Source organism: Saccostrea echinata, unplaced genomic scaffold (assembly GCF_033153115.1).
Source record: "Saccostrea echinata isolate AGI-Se365-2 ecotype Australia unplaced genomic scaffold, CSIRO_AGI_Sech_v1 ptg000029l, whole genome shotgun sequence".
Classification (NCBI taxonomy): Eukaryota; Metazoa; Mollusca; class Bivalvia; order Ostreida; family Ostreidae; genus Saccostrea; species Saccostrea echinata.
The window spans coordinates 40,612,368-40,632,090 of NW_026889778.1; the positions used below are offsets into that span (position 1 = coordinate 40,612,368).

At 32.0% G+C, this 19,723-nt stretch overlaps 1 protein-coding gene across 1 annotated transcript; it reads right to left on the reverse strand.

Moving 5' to 3' along the window:
* Positions 1-14,255: 14,255 nt before the first annotated feature.
* On the reverse strand, positions 14,256-14,969 carry LOC133195324 (toll-like receptor 4). Its single transcript, XM_061331172.1, has one exon. The coding sequence runs from the start codon at positions 14,967-14,969 to the stop codon at positions 14,256-14,258; it is 714 nt and encodes a 237-aa protein (XP_061187156.1).
* Positions 14,970-19,723: the final 4,754 nt, after the last annotated feature.

Consider the following 19,723-nt stretch of genomic DNA (forward strand, 5'->3'; position numbering starts at 1 on the left):
TCATTCATCATTTCTTTTAATGAAATGAGATGCTAACGAAGTGTTATCACATGCAAAAGTCCAATTAAATACAACTGAGTGCAAAGCAAGCAATGTCCTTTAAGAATAAAGGTGGGATAAGGTGCTCTTGAGGAGTGAGCATCCACTATCAACGGGACACACCCGCTACATGCCCTTTGTCACGATCGGTTAAACGGTAAATTCCGTAGACAATACAGTGTGTGAAATGAAATATGAAGTTATCAAACAGTAATCACGTTCAAAAGTCCATTGAAATAATACAGCAAAGAAGAACAAATATGGATCTCTGAAAACATAAGTGGTGGGATGAGGTGTCATGGAGGAGTAATCATCCCCTGTCGACTGGTCATACAGTGCAGGGAACTAATTTTGTTACATAAACCAGCATCAGCATAAGCATTAGTAGCATCAGGATCGAGCTAGCATCAGCATCAGCATTAAAAAAAAACAGCATTACCAGGATCAGCATCAGCAAGCAAAGGATAAAACCAGCATTGACCTACATAAAATCAGCATTATCCTACTAGCATCAGAAAATCAGTGAGTTTTAATTCAGTAAAAAATGAAAAATGAAAGAAAGAATATTTGTTAAAGTATTCACATTATTAATACATAGTGAGATTTTATGATCAAATAATTGTTAAAGGCACGTTTATTGCTTTAAACGGCAATGCTGAACTTCATTATCTACTTCCGGTAGCATGATGCTACTTCCGGTAGCATTGACCTAATTATAAAACAGCTTCAGGATAAGGATTACTAGCATTAAATCAGCAAGTAAAGGAAGCACTCAAATCAGCAAGCAAAGGAAGCATTCAAATCAGCATCGATGCTGTAACAAAATTAGTTTCCTGCACTGTATCCGTCGTGCGCTCCTTGTCATGATCGGGCAAACGAAAAGATCCGTAGAAAATTAAGTGAGAAAAAAAGGGATAACAATCTGTATGGAAAACGTAATTCATCATTCTTCTTAACGATAGATTGTATCAACCATAGAATTTGTGAAATGATGATTTTAGAAACGAGACTGTTGATATCCTTGTATTATCAACTTATTTGTCTATAACTTGCCTTGTTTAAAAAAAATATGTTGGTAAGTGGAGCATGCTCTTGCATGGAATCAAATGAGTGACATACAGTACCAACCAGACCCAACCTGACACCTAAGCAGTCCCAGAAAGCAGTCCCCGGGACTGCTTTGGGACTGCTCTGTGACCGCTGTGGGACTGCTCTGGGACCGCTATGGGACTGCTGTGGGATTGCTGTGGGACTGCTCTAAAAAGCAGACCCAGCAGTCCCAGCAGTCCCCGGGACTGCTTTCTGGGACTGCTTTGTTCACTCATGCGTGAAAGAGGTTCTGAGTGACATGATAGCTCCGCCCCCTTGTGTATTCTGAATTTGCAGTCTCCCTGTTGTTGTTTTGTTTACTTTCAGCAGAGTGGTGTTTAAGATAAAAAAAATAAAAGAACAAGGATTTTTTACAAAATTTTAACAAGTAGAGTTATATATATACATGTAATTACTATATGTCTTCAGGGGCTCTAAATTTACACAATTCTAGTCTTAGAATTAATTTTAAAAATGAAAGTAATTAAGGGGGACCGACCCTCTGACAAGAGAAATAACTTTCCAAGAAAAATATCATAGTATTACTCATAGTTTACTTTATCAGAGTTTAATTATCGAGACCTTTGAGCTGTCAATTCGATCAAACTTAACTTATGATGGAAACATTACCTTATATTTTCTTTGACTGTACTTTTCAAATTGTTTTATTATGTTTGACAAAAAAACATTTAAATCCAGTTTTAAACCCTTAAAAATTGAATAATTTCTATCTTTTTAACGATCATTTTAAAATGGTTTAATGTATCAAGCACCAAATGTAGCATTTTTATTAGTATTACATTTTTTTCCAATGAAAAAATATTTATAAGAAAGATAACTCTTGCTAACAGTTGTATTGTTTTCTTACAACCACATATAACATTGTGATATTCTGACTTAGGAAGCAGCGCTTCATTATGATTTAATATGAATTTAGTAGGTATGACACTAAATATCATTTTCATATACATTGCATATTTCTTATTTTATGTTGTGATAATAAATTATTACTCTTCCTTACCTCTGTGTTAAAATTTCTTCATATTATGATCTGATATAAAAATCATTTCTGAAAAAAATAAGCAGCACTTCAAAACCTCATACTATTTGTCATTTGATTTTGATGCTATAGCTCTTGATGAAAATCAATTTTGGAAAGTTTAAAAAAAAAATCGTGAAATTTGAAGCAGAGGGTCATAAGTCCTTAAAAAGAAAAGTCAGGAGATGATTTTTATCCCTAAAATTAAACTTTAATACAAGTGTTTGAAACCAAATTATCTAGGCCTATTTAATTAATTAATGCTATCAAATTATGTACTCAAAGTTTGCATTAGCGCTATTTAAAAAAAACACCATGTTATTACAGTAAGATATTCAGGGGGAAGTACTGTACTGGATTTTTTTTTAATTGAAAAAAGCTAAAACCATGCTTTAAAAAAAAGCGCATTCCATGCTATCCATGCTATTTTTTACCGCCCCCAAATAATATCTAATAATTTTTATTAAATGACCAAGAAATAAAATTATTCTACCATTCTTCCGCCATTTAAACAATGTGAACAAGTACTTGGGGATTTATTTATGAATTAGTTTTTAATTTATGAACAATTAATTAAAAAGGTACATTTATATAAAAAAAAATAAACATTTGAAAATATCGGGAATTGTGTGTTGTCAACACTTGAGGTTTCAATCGCCTTTGGGCATGATTAGCAGAAAGTCAATGAATGGTATCAGTGTTACACATCGCTGAACACGCTGGTCAACAATTCCACTATTTTCAATCTATGAACTGCAAACAATCTTTGTTTCAATAAATGTGTATAGATTTATTTCGGCGTTAATTAATTTAAAACATAATCTGAGGGTTCCATTCTCGTGATTTACAGATGTACACTCGAACGTTTATATAATAAAACACTTAAAACTGAGTGTTATCGTTTTCTGTTACGTAGAGAATCTAACGATAATCAAATTGGCAAGTCAGTGAAAATAGTCATGACTGAAATAAAATACTCGGCAAAATTTTACAAAGAATTTTTCAAAAGCCCCAGTACTTTCTAGTAAGAAAAAAGCATTCAGAGTATAGTATGGGAATCGGCCTTGCTCTATAATTATAAAATCTATTTAAACTAATTCTGATAGAAAAAAAAAATAATTCAAGTTTAATTTTTAATAAAAATAAAAAAATATGGAAACCAATATCAATCAGAGAAAATAAAGAAATTGATTTATTTTGGTGAAAAATTAATATACCACATAACTTTGTTTAAATATTCATGTTATTAGTAGGATTGAACACCTTCTTTGTTCAATATTTATTATTTGTTTCTATACGCGTACTGTGATTTTTTAACAGTTCAGAAATGACTGTCACACAAGAATTGTAAATATTTATTGTTACTGCTCAGAAAGAAATGCATCATCAATTTCCATTGTCTTTTATAGTTACATTGTTTATTGGTAATCTCATTTCTGAGTAAGCTCCGCCCATTAAATTAATAAACCCCGCCCACTGGGACTGCTGGGACTGCTTTCTGGGACCGCTGGGACTGCTGGGACCGCTGTGGGACTGCTTTGGGACCGCTAAAGCAGTCCCAGAAAGCAGTCCCCGGGACTGCTCTGGGACTGCTTTGTGTCAGGTTGGGTCTGGTTGGTACTGTACACTCCATATGCAGGTACCTAGGAGGAGTTAGCATCTCCTGTGGACCAGTCATTCCCGCCGTGAACCCTTAGTGTAGATCAGGTAGACTAAACATTCATTCCGTATTTAAATTCAGTATAAAAATAAAGGCCTAACAATTAGAATGAAACATGTGAGCCAATACACGGTCAAAAGACAGGATATATTTGCACAGGTAGGTTAAGGCTTCCCGTAGAATATCACAGTGCATTCACCGTTCACGGCAGCTCAGTCGGTAGAGCGCTCGCTTCGTGATCGGGAGGTCGTGAGTTCGAATATCAGCCGCGACTGACCTAAGTCGATAAAAAATGGGTAGCAACTGTTCCTTCGCCATGCCCTCGGCACTTTGAAGTGAAAGTTGCGGGTCCTTCGGATGAGACCTTAAAACCCGAGGCCCCGTGTCACGGTAGGCGTTGGCACGATAAAGATCCTTCACTGCTCAATGGCTCTGAGTGCCGAGTAAAGGTCAAAATTTAAAGCCCTTCACCGGTATATGGTGACGTCTCTATATGAGTGAAAAATTCTCGAATGGGACGTAAAACAACATATAATCAATCAATCAATCACAGTGCACTCTGTGTCTTCACTTCTCTGAACTACCAAGATATGACGTCATAATGGAAAATGACGTCAAGTCACTGCCAACTTGAGGTGTTATGACTGGGAGAGTGTTTAACTTTACACTTTATTTCAAACTGCATGTAAAATGCTAGATAGCTATTGCAAAATTCACGGGCCATTAAAGGTTTTTTAAGTCTTACATGCCCGAATATTTTAAAAGTACACCGCTTACCTACTCTTGATTGAAATTCAGCATGTACAAAATGCTTATGAAAAATATACTTTTGAAATGTACTCTGTTTTATACCCGTGGTTGGAGGTAGAATTTATTTTGTGTGTATAAAAGAGTCTGGCGCAGGTGATTAATGAGGATTAATCTTGGAATTTTTGTGGAAATCTGTAAGAAGAGGTTATTCTCTAACTGAATCTTGCTTGGGAAAAATGTGTGATTGCTTTGTTTAAATACAAATTACGATACTGTGTGGAAAATACCCTCAAATTTGTAGGTAAGTTCAAATTCTCACGAAATATTTTGTACCCATGTAATATTATGACTTTTCCCAAGCACATTTCGGGTACACAAGGATACGATGAGGTTATTTATATAACAATATGTTAATAATTATTGTGCTAATCAGCTGCGCCGAAGCGATGTATATAAAAAACACTTCAAAAAATTATAAATGACCGTCACGTGATCAAGAAAGTCATGTGATATCATAACAAATATGTTGATATATAGCCTAGGAAACCCTCTATATAAATTGGAAGTACTAAAGTTCAATACTTATAAATTAAAACCAAAACCGACCTCGCAATGACATATTATATTTTGAGCTCATTTTAAAGCTTCTGGAAGCCTTAACATAGCTGGGTGCTTCATGTAACAAGGTCATAAAAACGCCAATAGAATTTACGAAATACTGACTTTGAACGAGGTTGTTGAAATCCCTGTAAGATCAACTTATCTGTCAGTAGCCTGCCTCGGTTTAAAAATTGATCGTACTCGGAGCATGTTTTTGAGTATTGATTAAATTGGGAGATGAAAACACCACACACAGGTGATAGTGGGATATTACCACGTGAAAAAGGAAAGTTGACGATGGAAAAGCCAAAGTCATCTCCTTTGTCATACAATCAAGTTGTTAGTGTCTTTATCGTCTATAATCAGTTAAGCATCCAAATATCTGACAAAACATCTAAGCATGAAAAGACGAGTAAGAGACCACATTGTCTCTAATTTCCGGTTCTTGGGATACATCGAATTAACGCAGAAACGAAAACTGACAAAACGTTATCGGCACGTTCAAATGTGGAACGGAAAGACACAAGAGACTTTCTCTCCCCATGAGGAAGTCTTTGAAGAAACTCTGACCACGAATCTTTTCATTTCATGGTGTCAATATAATTATCTTTTTACATACAATCTTAATCTATTTGTTGTATGCCACTCTTACTTTATTAAAATCTGCTAAGGAGGGATTACTTTTGACATTTGATATATATATATATATATATATATATATATATATATATATATATATATATATATATATATATATATATATATGCAAATGAACTAATTAAAAAGCATTAGGACTATACCTATTATACATAAAAAGGTTCAAACTTATTTTCTAATAAAATAAAATAAGTAGACTAAGTGCACATTATGGCCTCATATTATGATAACCTACTACTCAAGATTATAAAGAACACCACAAAACAGCTAGGGCGCAAGGACATGCCCTATTTTATTTTACAAGGACAATGTACAATTAGAAGCAGAACATTTCAAAAGATTGGTTATACTGCTGCACATATATCGAAAGTGCAATTGTTTAGTTACTGTTTGTAAAGTTTTGAGTTGAAACAATGTAAAGATTCACAGTTCGTTGAAGGTTTACTCAAATTCTAAATCTTATCTAGAGAGAAATTTGTGCAGGCTTTGTCCAGCAATTTTATAAATCTTTAGAATATTCTTCTTAACACTATACAATATTTATGTAAAATTCAATAGGATATGCCCTTGCTTCGAAACTGTTTTGTATATGTTTTTTTTAATACATCGCGAGGTAAAGGTCTATGATTTCATAATATGACGTCATATTGTGCACTGACTTATGTTGTGGGTACTAAGTATATATAAGAAAATTTAGACTTTCTCTGTATAAAAAATAAATATTATGCATTTTTTTATTAGCTCATTTCATGACTTGCATAGGAACGCCTATACCTAGCCCTAACTCACTTGCTTGTTTTTATGGCGTACTACAAAAAATGACATATACTATATATGTATATAAAAATATCATAAAATAGTTGAGAAATTCTTAAAATACTGTGCTTTAAATTTTAAAAGCATAAATTGTATGATATTTTCTTTTATTAGATTTTTTTATGAACCTCTCTTTAAGAACTTCAATTTATAATTACGTCACAAAAACCCCATTACAACATCAATCTACCTATGAATTGATTAAAAAAGTTTTTAAAATAGGTTCTTTTGAATGTTTTAATTTTTTTTTTTTCACCTGTGATTTTTTAATTTTACAAATTTGATAAATACTGAGAAAATAGTTGAATTAAAAAACAATTATTTGCATGATAAAGAACACTCACTGATCATTGTTTATATTTATTGTTTATTTTTGCAAATTTATTATATATAAGATCTTGAATGGAAGAAAGGGTTTAAGAGAATTATGTTCTGATCAGCTTTAAACAATATGTTTTCGATTGGAAGGGATGCAGTTTCCAAAGAAAATTATGTTCTCGTGTGAAAGACTCTATAATACAATAAAAACTATTTCTAATTGTGATGAATCAAATTACTAAACATAAGTTACCGTTCAAAAACAGAAATTTATTTTGCACACCAATAGATAATGTTAACTATAAGATCTACCCAATATGTTTAGTGCACCATGGACGATTTTTACGCCAAGGAAGCCATTGTGAACCGAGGCGCAGCCGAGGATGACAATAGCTTTCGAGGACCGAAAACTCATTGTTACAATTTTAACTAAATGCAATATTTATCATGTTATAATGAATGTTTTATACAAATATGTATAACAGTTAACCTTGTACGCATAAATTCTGCACAGTCAATATTGTTGCTACACTGGAGGGCGTGGCTTCATCACTCAGCGGCGCGCGTGTAAAAGTGTTTTTAACAAATATTTTTCGACGAATCAGATTCAACTGATTTAATATGACACATGAAAGAATAATATTAACTATTATACTACATCAAAGCCAAATCAGGAGAGATGCATTAGAATTTTTGCCCTTAGCGTATTTAGATTGATTGTTTGTTGTTTAACGTCCCATTCGAAATTTCTTTAACTGATATAGACACTTCACTTGCTTTAAGTGACTCGACAGAAATTTTGACTTATGCACAACAATGAAAATTTTTTCATACGCTTACCGCTTATTTGACACGATCGAGACATTGGTTTTTCAAGTGTCAATTGAAAGGCCCGAGACTTTCTTATACGATTAAAAGGAACAGTCAATACCCATAAAAGTGTTTATATCACATATCTAGAGAACAAGGTACGTTTTCAATACAAATCTGCATTTTTCTAAAATATGAAAGTGATGTAAGAAAGAAAATTTCGTGCTTTCTGAATCATTAATATTCCATGCAGTTAGAACACACATATTGTTATTTTCATATGACCTCCTAAATGCTAATTGTGACGTCATGAACTTGTGCATTTTCCCTTATTTTCTTAAAGAGTCTCAGAAGACATCAATTTATTAGTGGAATTTTCTATCAATTATATAGAGCACATGCTTCGCCCACAAAGATTTTGATAAATGTATTTTTTTTAAGATTTTACACAACCTATCTAAAAATTGAAGTGGGTGACAGCTCGCATTCCCATGCACAACATTCCTTTTAGATTCTGTGCGCGTTTTTAAAAGGCATGTTGGTATTTTTGGTTTTAAAAAAGTACTATATCCTTGAAAAGTACACAAAAAATGTGATTGATCAGGCATAAACGATTGTTCTGAATGGGGGCAGAGCCCTCCCTTTGCAGAAAAATGGCCCCATTTACATCCCGATCAAGTCCAGGAAATGTAAACAAACATCTAAATCCTATTTTGTGCACATTTTTGCATCCAAACGCCGCAAGATATACCTTACTAGATGTTGATTATTAAATAACTGTCATCTATTATTCAACAGGTTTAATAGAGGCAACAAATGAACCGTTTTGTAAACACAGTAAGTACTTCGCTTGACCAGGTTTGACATCTGTGACGTCAGAGCAACGGCGCGTAACATCGGTGATCGAAATATGCATATTGAGAAATTCAAACTTTGAATCGCTGAAACATCAAAAATATTGATTCTCTAGCAAAGAATTTTAAATGGATGATTTTTATAGCATGTAATAGTTTGTTACATCCAAAATTTTTGAGACGTGACGTGAGGCGAGATTCGCGACCTTCTTTTGCTCGCAAATATTTTTCGTCGCGAATCTATTATTCTTTTGTATGTTTACGTATCACGTTTCCCGAAAAATAGTTGGTTAACATTATATTGTATTTGAAAAAAAAACTTAAATAAAACTTTACACTGACAACACCAAAAGAAATCAATCAAAATAGTTTTTACTCAAAATAGATTTGTAAAAGACCGGAACGTCTAATTCCAGATAAAGATTATTTTTTTCCGCACTGAAATAATAGATATCTAGGAAAAAGTTTCCTCTTCATTAAAGACATACATGGAAATGAAACCGAAAAACACAAAAATGTAATTATATTCATGAAACATAGAGGAATGTTCCTGTAAGAAAATTTCCTTTAATCAATTAATTATCGTTAACGGTTTGTCCTTCTTCCCGATATTAATTTGGAAGGTTTCTTAGAAAAGGAAAATTGACAATAAATTTATAGAAACATTCCTATGTATAAAATCACTACAATTTCATCAAGAAAAGAAGACCCGCTCCTGAGACAGATGACTTTTGTTTATTTCCTTTTTTACCAGAATTTGTCACAAATTTTGCGTAGTTTAGTTCTTAATATGTTTGATATTTATTCTTACGTATTACGTTGCTAGAATATCATAAACTTTCAAGAAATTTACTTTTTGAGGAGAGTATTTCCTTCTTGGAGGTTATTGTCTGGTTTTATTAAATTAAATTATATTTTCATAAATGTATCCTATATTGAAATGTTAGGCGTATATAAAATATTTTTTTCCTACCATCTTGCTACTGTTCAATTTTACAAAGAAACGGTACACTTAGTATAAAATCTAGTAGTGACTATAATATTTTTGGTGGAACAGCGGGGTAATGCATTTTCTTCAGTAGTTTAAACAATCAAACAGGACAAGATTTTCATTTCAAATTTCATGCATTTCGTTTACAGGTTTAAACAATAAACGTCGTAAAGGATTTTCTTTTGTAAATAAAATTTATAACTAGTACTAATTATAACGGAGACCGTTACAGATGTTCCCAAAACGCTCCCCTACTTCCCAGCTGGGTGCCCCCTCCTCTCTAAACGTCATTAAATTTGGTAAAAGCTTTGTATTATATACTTTCACAACTAATTTTCCAATGTGTTATGGATATAACAATGTTCATTTAGTACATGTGCATGCAGATGATTTCGAAAATTTACATATATATCATCTCAAAGTATGTCACTTTTTAAAGATACATTGGAGATTTAAAAGAATTTTTACTGAAAAAATAGAAGGTTACAACAATCCGAATATAAGCGATCAGAATTCAGCACACTTGGATGAATGCCCTTGTTTCCTTTCTGGTCATTCCATAATGTAGGGACTAGTATTATTTACATATACTCAAATTTTCTTCCTTCTTTCATTTAAACAAAGAGACTAAAATACTTGTAATCTTAGCCAATCAGATTTCAGTTCATGTGGTCGTGCGTATTTTATAGACTTCTCGCATATATATTCTTCAAGTACCTTGTAATATATACGCATGTCTTCAATTTCAAAATTTTTTATTGAATAGTACTAGAAATACAGCCTACAAAGATTTCTTTTTTTTTTCGTTTGTAACATATTGTAGAATCGTGTAAGGTATACATCTTAAATTTCAAATTATTTTGTCGAAAAACAAGGACGTTATTGAGATTTTTGTTTCACCCAATCAGAACGAAGAGCACGTGTATATACGTGAGTTCATGCTAATTTAAACAGTGTCATTTTATCTAGACTACAAAGATATCTTAATATTCGGAGTTTTAAAGCAATTCATCAAAAAATATGATTTACGCATAAATCAACTTTATTGATCATTTTGCTCATTGCACACGAGCGCGAGGGCGTGCTGTCCTCGTCGTCTTGTCAAGACTATAAAATAATATCTTTATATTCTTAGTATCTAAGGATTTCTTAAAAATATATATATGATTTACGCCTTTATCAAGAATATTCTTCATGTCAGTCACTGCACGCGCACGCACGTTTATACATTGTGTGCTGACCTTTTCATCTTGTCTAGACTGTTAATTTATCTTTATATTCTTAGTTTCAATGTAATTCATGAAAAGATATATTATTTAAATATTTATATTCTTCATGTCACTCATTACACGCGTACGCATGTGCACACATCTGCATTCATGTGTGCGCTGACCATGTCATCTTGTGTAGACTACTAATATATCTTTACATTTTGAGTATCAAAGCATTTCATTAAAAAAATATACAAGGTACGGCTATATCAAGTTTATTCGTCATTTCACTCATCGCATGCGCACGTACGTGTGTGCAGGAGCGCAAAATGAGCTTCGTTTCCCAAATGACCTTGAAAATTATGTTTGCTTAAATATACAGTAAAGCAAAATTATGTAAATAATGTAATCAAGGATATTGGTAAATTTATGTTGAAAGGAGTCGGTATCTAGATTGTGGCCAACCAAGCATGCTAATTTTCCGATTAGAGAGGGCAAAATATATTGATTCCGGGGAATGCAAGGTTGTTGGCGGCCCCACTGTTGTGTTGAACACTGTAGACGATATCTGCCAACTCAATCAAAGCATTAATTTAATAAGACGTTTGTTGTCATACATAAATATATATGTAGGTCTTGGATAATCTGCATTTGGCATACTTGTCAAATGTCGAATTGTTTGATGCTGGGGTGTCAAAGTGATTATCATCAACTAACAAATCCCATCAATGCACAGAAAAAAAATATTCACAAACTGATTCTATAATATCTTATTTTATGGGACTCTGGAACTGGGGGGGGGGGGGGGGGGTGAATAGCCTTCATTATATATTAGGACAGCGAAGGAGAAGAACTGCAAATATGCAGATTTTATATAAAAAAAAAGAACAAACAAACAAACAAACAAACAAACAAACGAACAAACAAACAAACAAAACAGAATAGCATGCTTGTCAATTATACAATTTCGATAAACATACATGTAAGAGTAGTATTATTAAAGAAACTGTAGTCTTATATTCTTGTTAGATATTGTTAATCAATTTATGAAATTTTGTGGATTGCATTTGTTTCACTTCAAAAACTTATTTGCATATATGTACTTGTATGAATATATATTTTGTTTTGTCTTTGTTTTTTATTCAATTTCTGCTTGTAATAAATTATTTTTAGTTTGTGTTTGTTTTTGTTCTTTTTGCTCAAAAAATTAAATAATAATAATAATAATAATAATAATAATAATATACCTGTAACATGAACAAGAATAATTTCACATTGTTTCCACTTTCGCAATCACCTTCTTAAAACAGAAAATAATCACGTATTCAAAGATTCTGCAAATACGTCATCTCAACTAAGATAATGTTTTTGCTGTCCCGTTGTTAACATACCTATTTTTGTATTCATATGAAGCAGAATTCATTCCAAAGAATCTTGCTGTGGCATTTAACATCTAGATATACTGACGACTTTTTATCAATTAACAATTCAAATTTTCATTCCTATTGATTCGGTATATCCCTTTGAGCTCGGAAAAAGATACCACAGAGTCTAACACATCTGTTTGATATTTTACTAGAAAAAGACGTTAATAGTAACCTAACAAGAAAACGTTATAATAAACGTGATGACTTCAACTTTTCTATGGTCAACTTCCCTTATTTATGTAGCAGTATACCATTATCATTTGCATGTGGAGTTTATTTCTCCCGGTTGGTTTAATAGGCAAGAGCATGCGCTACTTACAGACAGTTTCCAAAAACGAGACAAGCTATTATCAAATACGTTGATGAGACAAGAACATCAACAGTCTCATTTAGTGTCAACATTTCGCAAATTCTATGGTCGATTCAATGACCTTGTCAGCAATAAATGTACATTCTTCCATTATGTAAAATGTTGACTAACGTTTTTCATACAAATTGTTAGACCATTATTTTCATACTGCATTTCTACGGATTTTTCCTTTTGCCAGATTATGACAAGGAAAACACGGCAGGTCGGCAGAAGACGCTTACTCCTCCATGGCACCTCTGATGTTTTAAGAGGTCCGTGTTTGCTCTCCTCCGAATTTGTTTTGTTTCAATGGAATTTTCAGATTGATTACTGTTCGTAATCTTCAAACTTCATTGTATTTTACTGATACCCATGAATGCAATTCTTTGTATACCTTTTTTTGAAACGTACTTGTAAAAATTGTTTCTTTTCGATATAGTCAAACATGTATAATTTGCAAAGTTATAAATTATTTCTCTGCAATGAAACACGATACATAATAATTTAATCAGAAGTGGACAAACATTCGTAAACATATAAATGTAAGTTCTCAGGAAAACATGGTTTGCTTATTAAACCATTTAAGCAGAAGTATAAAAAAATGATTCAAAATTAATTGCACATATAAAATTAGCATGATAAATGTTGTAAAATCATAATCAGGAAATGAAAACAAAAACTCATGTTATAAATTGTTAGTATTCTAATTACAAATAAAATTTACATTCTGTGTATGTAAATAAATAAATAAAAGTGATACGTCTTAATTTTCTGGAAATATTTTTCAAAAAATGTTCTCTTTATTGCAGAAATAAAATTAAAAAAAAAAAACAGCAAACGCAAATTAAAACATTTGTGATGAACTAACGCATTGGTGCATAGTACGTACATGTATGAATCACAGTTGTTTAAATAAATCGCCGTTTTAATTTGGCCTTGATAGGATTGTTACATGCATCTGATGAAATTTACCTCTAAATATAAAAAAAAAAATCTTTTAATGTCTTACATTATATGTTTGAATTTGATTCAATGTGTTTGCTTTTCAATGTAATTCAGTTGCCTTTTTAGAATTAAATATATTAAACGTTTCGAAATCTGTACATCAATCCCTTAAGTTGTTGAAATTAGACTTCAAAATAGGAAAGAAAAAATTGCGTTAAGTTTTGAAATTCTAATATGAAACAAAATAAAATAAAAGTGGTACGTTTTCTTTGAAAATGATTTAAACAAAAAAAGAAAAAAAAAAATGAAAAGCTTTTATTGAAGCAAAAAGTTTGAAAAATGTGCATTGGCAGAAGTGCACACAATTAAACCATGATCAGCATACTGTATACAAATTACACTTCAATTGTCCTGCGTAAGCAACTTATCTACTCCCCAAAGATTGTAAGTCTCAAGTTTTAAAGGTGTAAAGGTGCAACTGAAAAAAATAATACACTCTACTCGAAACATAATTACAATTATTATATATACAATGCACATATTTATATTTGAATGTCAAAAAAATACACATTTGACATTTACAGAATGATTGACATGATAAGAAGCTGTACAAAATACTTAAAAAGATCCTCCTTGGTAGTCGTCTTGTTCTCTACTATTATGGTTTTTAAAGTTTTTCACAATATTTTAAAGCAACTATTTAATCCGATTTCAAGGCACAAGAAAGTTCACCCCAAAACTGCTCCATCAGCTCAGTAGTTTCTGGCCACCTTATACTCAAAATGGACCACCAGATATATCGCAAATCTTTTGGCATTCTTTTTATGGGAATATTGTCTTTAATTATCACTATAAGAGATTGTTTCCGATTGTTATGAAACGAATGAGTCACAGCCATCTGTACAGCATACGAATTCCAACCATTGGCTAGAAAGTTTTCAGTGACAAAAAATACAACCTTCCTACTGTTGTCTACAAACCACAAGAGTTCATCAGCTTTAGTTAATCCAGGAGTGAAATCTTTATCTGAAAAACTTATTCGAAATCCTTTCCTTGTTAGCGATTGATATAATAAAGTGCTAACAATACTATAGTCATCTTCGGCATAAGATATAAAAGCATCGAACTGACAGTCTTCTCTCGCAGCGGAATATACAACACCTTTCCACCTGCTACGTAAACTCAAAATAATATAGTCCACATGAACACGATATTTTTTCACAAGGAAAACGACAGTGATTGCAGCAGTTAAAAATACTAACATAGAAAATGAGAGTGTCAACCATGTGTCAGTCTGACAGTTTTTTTCGAATTCTGCAAATGCTTTTTCTTGTAGAAGCTCTAACACTGTTAACTTCTTTTCACTGCAAATAGTTTCATTCAGATCTCCAAACAAGTGCTGAATTTCCTTCATCCTCCTGAGTGATTGAATATGTAGACAGTCGCAGTTTATAGGATTTCCATGAACGAAAATCTTGGCTCTTTTTAATCTTTTAAGCATGATAAAATCTGACTCTGTGATCGATGTTATTTTGTTAGAACGAATGTACAGCTGTTTTAAATTCCGTACATATGTCAAGGAAACTGGGAATGATGAGAAAAGGTTTTCGTCTACGTTCAAAGACAATAAAGATGATTGATATTTTAATAATGTAGATGGAAAGTTGTTTAAATTACTCTTTTGCAGGTCTAAGTCTTCGAGCTTTTCAAGATTATAGAATATTCTCTCCAATCTATCAAAATTAAATTTTATATTTTCTGCAACAATTTTCTTTAACTTTTTTGCTTTTTGAAATAAATGATTGTATACCTTGGGACAGTTGTTATTAGTAATATCTAGAACTTCTAAATTCGGTGTGTCAAGCTCAAAAATGTATCTTAAAGGAAAATTTGTATTAGATAAATTGAGTTCTTGCAAACCTCTTCCGGATACATTAATGCGTACCAAAGAGGGGTTTTCCAATGTAACATCATGAAAATGATTATTGGTTAATCTTAAAACCTGTAACTTATTCGAAAGGGGAAACGTTATTATTAAATTTCTGTTCCATTCGTAGTCCATTTGAGGCAACTTATTAAAAACATCAAATACCCCCATATTGGGACTTGAAGTAAGATCAAGAAATTTAAGTTTTGGAAAATGTTGTAGAAGGTCATACTGTATGGCCGGGTCCATATGTATTCTATTCTCGGCAAGATTGAATATTTCAATACAGTTTCCCAAATTAGTTCCTAGAGGGTTTGCAAGAATGCCTGAAATGCGGTCATTGATGAAACTCACTTTTTTGACACAGATGTTGTAAAGATGTTTGGTGTTACTTTCATTCAAATAGAAAAACTTTACAAAAAATGAGTGTAGTAAATGTTCATAGGCAACAATGTATTCCATCGTTCGATTTTCTAAGCATTTCAAACTTTTCATAACTGCATTCATGTCACAGTGTCCAAAATGAATTGTTACACCCTGTAGGTAAGGAAAAGAACAGAAAATTTCTTCACTGATGTCGCAGTCCACATGGCTTGTGAAATTCATTGTCAGGTATTGAATGGGGGATGCAGATAATCCACTAAAGCTATCATTGTATACATGGAAAGGTGATGTTGAGAATAGTGTAATTTCCTTTAATTGTTTTAAATGTTTGAAAGATTCTTTGAATCTAAATGAGCCGAACACATCAATACACAATATCTCCAAAGAGAAAAGTCTTGATATTTCAACATCAGGATACCTTGTCAATGAATTATTATCAACTTTCAGAATTCTCAATTTTCTAAGGTTAGAGAATGCATCAACTTCGAAAGACGATTTTAATAGGTAACAAGATGAAATATCGAGAAAACACAAATTTTGCAGTTGTTTAAAGGAATCTTTTTGTATGGATTCTAGCTTGTTATTATTAAAATACAAGGCTGTTACCATGCTTTGAATTAAATAGATGCTTGTGAACATTTTGGGAGATATCAGCCTAAAATCATTGTGAGAAAAGTCAAGCATAAGCGTTTTGTTTTTTAATTGCTCTGGGAATTCATAAGGTATTTTTCCTAAGTTAAGCCGACTACAATCCCACAACCAGCCTTGATTGCCACATTCATCTTTGTAAGATATAACTCTGCACTGCCTCTCCACTGTACATTCTACAAATAGAAGTAAATAGAAGTAAATAATGCTTGAAAGTATAAATTCAATCCATCTCAACCGTTCACGGTAGCTCAGTCGGTAGAGCGCTCGCTCCGTGATCGGGAGGTCGTGAGTTCGAATCTCGGCCGCGACTGACCTAAGCCGATAAAAATAATTAGCTACTGTTCCTTCATCATGCGCTCGTCATTTTAAAGTGAAAGTTGCGGGTCCTTCGGATGAGACCTTAAAAATCTAGGTCCCGTGTCACGACAGGCGTTGGCACGATAAAGATCCCTCAATGGCCCTGAGTGCCGAGTAAAGGTCAAAATTTGAAGCCCTTCACCGGTATATACATGTAGTAACGTCTCTATATGACTGAAAAATTCTCGAATGAGACGTAAAACAAAATACAATCAATCAACCTATCGCAATTTTTTTTCTTCATGTTTACAACAATAGAAAGAATGAATAAAATACATGTACTTACCGTAAGCAGCACAAATCATTAATATATAGCGGAAACAAAAGTTATTTGTCGTTGTCATGGTACATGTATTGTGTCCTAAAGCTTTCCCTCAAATATTATGACATCTGAAATGTATTACTAAAAAGAAATAGACAAAAAATACATTAGATATACACATAATACTGTTTATTACATAATGTTTATAGATAACATGTTGAAAATTGTTGTTGTTTTTCTTGATTCAAATTTACATTAAGTGCTAGCTCTTGGGGTAGTGGGTGCATGTTTCAATATCAGTTATTTTTGTCACTTTAAAAGATCATTTTGCATACTCAGTATTCGTTGAGTGGTAGTGCTGATAGTTGATGTACAGATCAAACAGCTAAGCATTGAGTTCCCACAAAGAAGGGTAAACTTTTTAAACATAGAAAAAAAAAAACTTGTCTACAGAAAGACCTACACAGCACTAATTATACTCCATCAAAGCCTAATCAAGAGACGTGAATCTTGTCTCTCAATATACATTGTATTAAAAAAAAAATTAAAAAAAAAAAAAACAATCTAATTTGTATTGCAATATCGGACAGTTCTCCTCAACATTTTTTTCTCTCCAAATAGCATGCATATGTAGTTATGCATACAGATAAATGCTACAAAAAAGGTATATTCATGAAACTTAAAATCTTTTTTTCATATTTGCAATAACCAATTCATACTGTGATCAGATCATGTGTTTCCGACTATCAATTTGAGAAGAAAGGAAGAAAATTTGGCAAAAAAGTAAAAAAAAAAAAAAACACATGTAGATAAATTTTTAATTAAAATTAATTCAATTTATTCAAGGAAGAAGGATCCACGGCTGCTGGAGATAGCTCTTAAATTGATATGTTAATATGTTTCCTATTCAGTTTTTTTTTTTTTTTTTTTTTTTTTCAATTCAATCATAGTATTTCTTCAAGTTATGCTCAATTTGGTATCAAATTTACTTGACTTTCACATTCATTTAAATTTTCAAAAACATAATAAATGATTATCGACTTATAGAATAAACCCCCTTAAATGAGTGGATGTTCGAATACCCTTACCCTGACAAACGTTGATTAAAATCTTAAAAGTGGTTTTTATTTCTATTGAAAAGTAATTGGTCTAGATTTATCATATCATCGAGCTATGTTATGGTATGATTTAAATACCCCCTCTTTATGTGTTTTTTATTTATTTTAATTGGTTATGAAGTGACCATTTTTACTGGGTTCTCTTATCCGTTAACATACGTTTCCTTCTTGAAACACAAAAAGCTTTCGTTTGAATTTGTGAGATAACAATCTTTATTACATGTAATAAATAAAATTTTGTTTCACGGGGTGGGGGAGGGGGAGATGTTTAAAGATATTTTTCGTTTCCTTTGATTTCTTTATTGAAAAACACATATTTTCCCAAAATTATAGAGTTATTTCTCTTTGTTTTCCCTACAGTGCAGGAAACTTATTTTGCTACAGCATCGATGCTGATTTGAATGCTTCCTTTGCTTGCTGATATGAATGCTTCCTTTGCTTGCTGATTTAATGCTAGTAATCCTTATCCTGATGCTGTTTTATAATTAGGTCAATGCTACCGAAAGTAGCATCATGCTACCGAAAGTAGCATCATGCTACCGGAAGTAGATTATGAATTTCAGCGTTGCCGTTTAAAGCAATAAAAGTGCCTTTTACAATTATTTGATCATAATATCTCACTATGTATCAATAATGTGAATAGTTAAACCAATATTCTTTCTTTCTTTTTTAATTTTTTACTGAATTAAAACTCATTGATTTTCTGATGCTAGTAGGATAATGCTGTTTTTATGTAGGTCAATGCTGGTTTTATCCTTTGCTTGCTGATGCTGATCCTGGTAATGCTGTTTTTTAAATGCTGATGCTGATGCTAGCTCGATCCTGATGCTACTAATGCTTATGCTGATGCTGGTTTATGTAACAAAATTAGTTCCCTGCACTGTATTAAGTAATGGCTTATGAAAATATATATAAATATCTATATAAATACCTTGGAGGTAGGAGAAGAACAATACTAATGTTCGTAGTCCTTTCTACACGCTCTTTGTCTAATCTATCACACTTCTTTAAAAAAAAAATACTGTGAATTCCAACTTGACATCAGCTTTTAAATTGCAAAAAAAAAAAAAAAAAAAAAAAAAAAAAAAAAAAAAAATTAAAAACGAAAATAAAAAAAAACAACCCAGAAACAAAGCAAAACAAAAACAAAAACAAAACAAAGCAAAAAGCAAATTTAAAAAAAAAGTACAAAAAAAACCCAATTCAAAACAACACGAAAAACAAGGGAAGAAAACACGCACCTTCATCTTCATTTTTCATTTACAGAACTTCCATTGTATCCCATATACCAGTTTTATTTAAGGTATTGAATTCATTGTCTACACATATACGAATAAGATTGAATCCAATGTCGAAAACTAATAATAAAAAATCTTTACATTTTATAACTCTTATTTGTTTGATTATATTAATTTAATCAAGAGGGAAATAATAATTAAAAAAAGTAGATTTAATGACTATTTACTAGT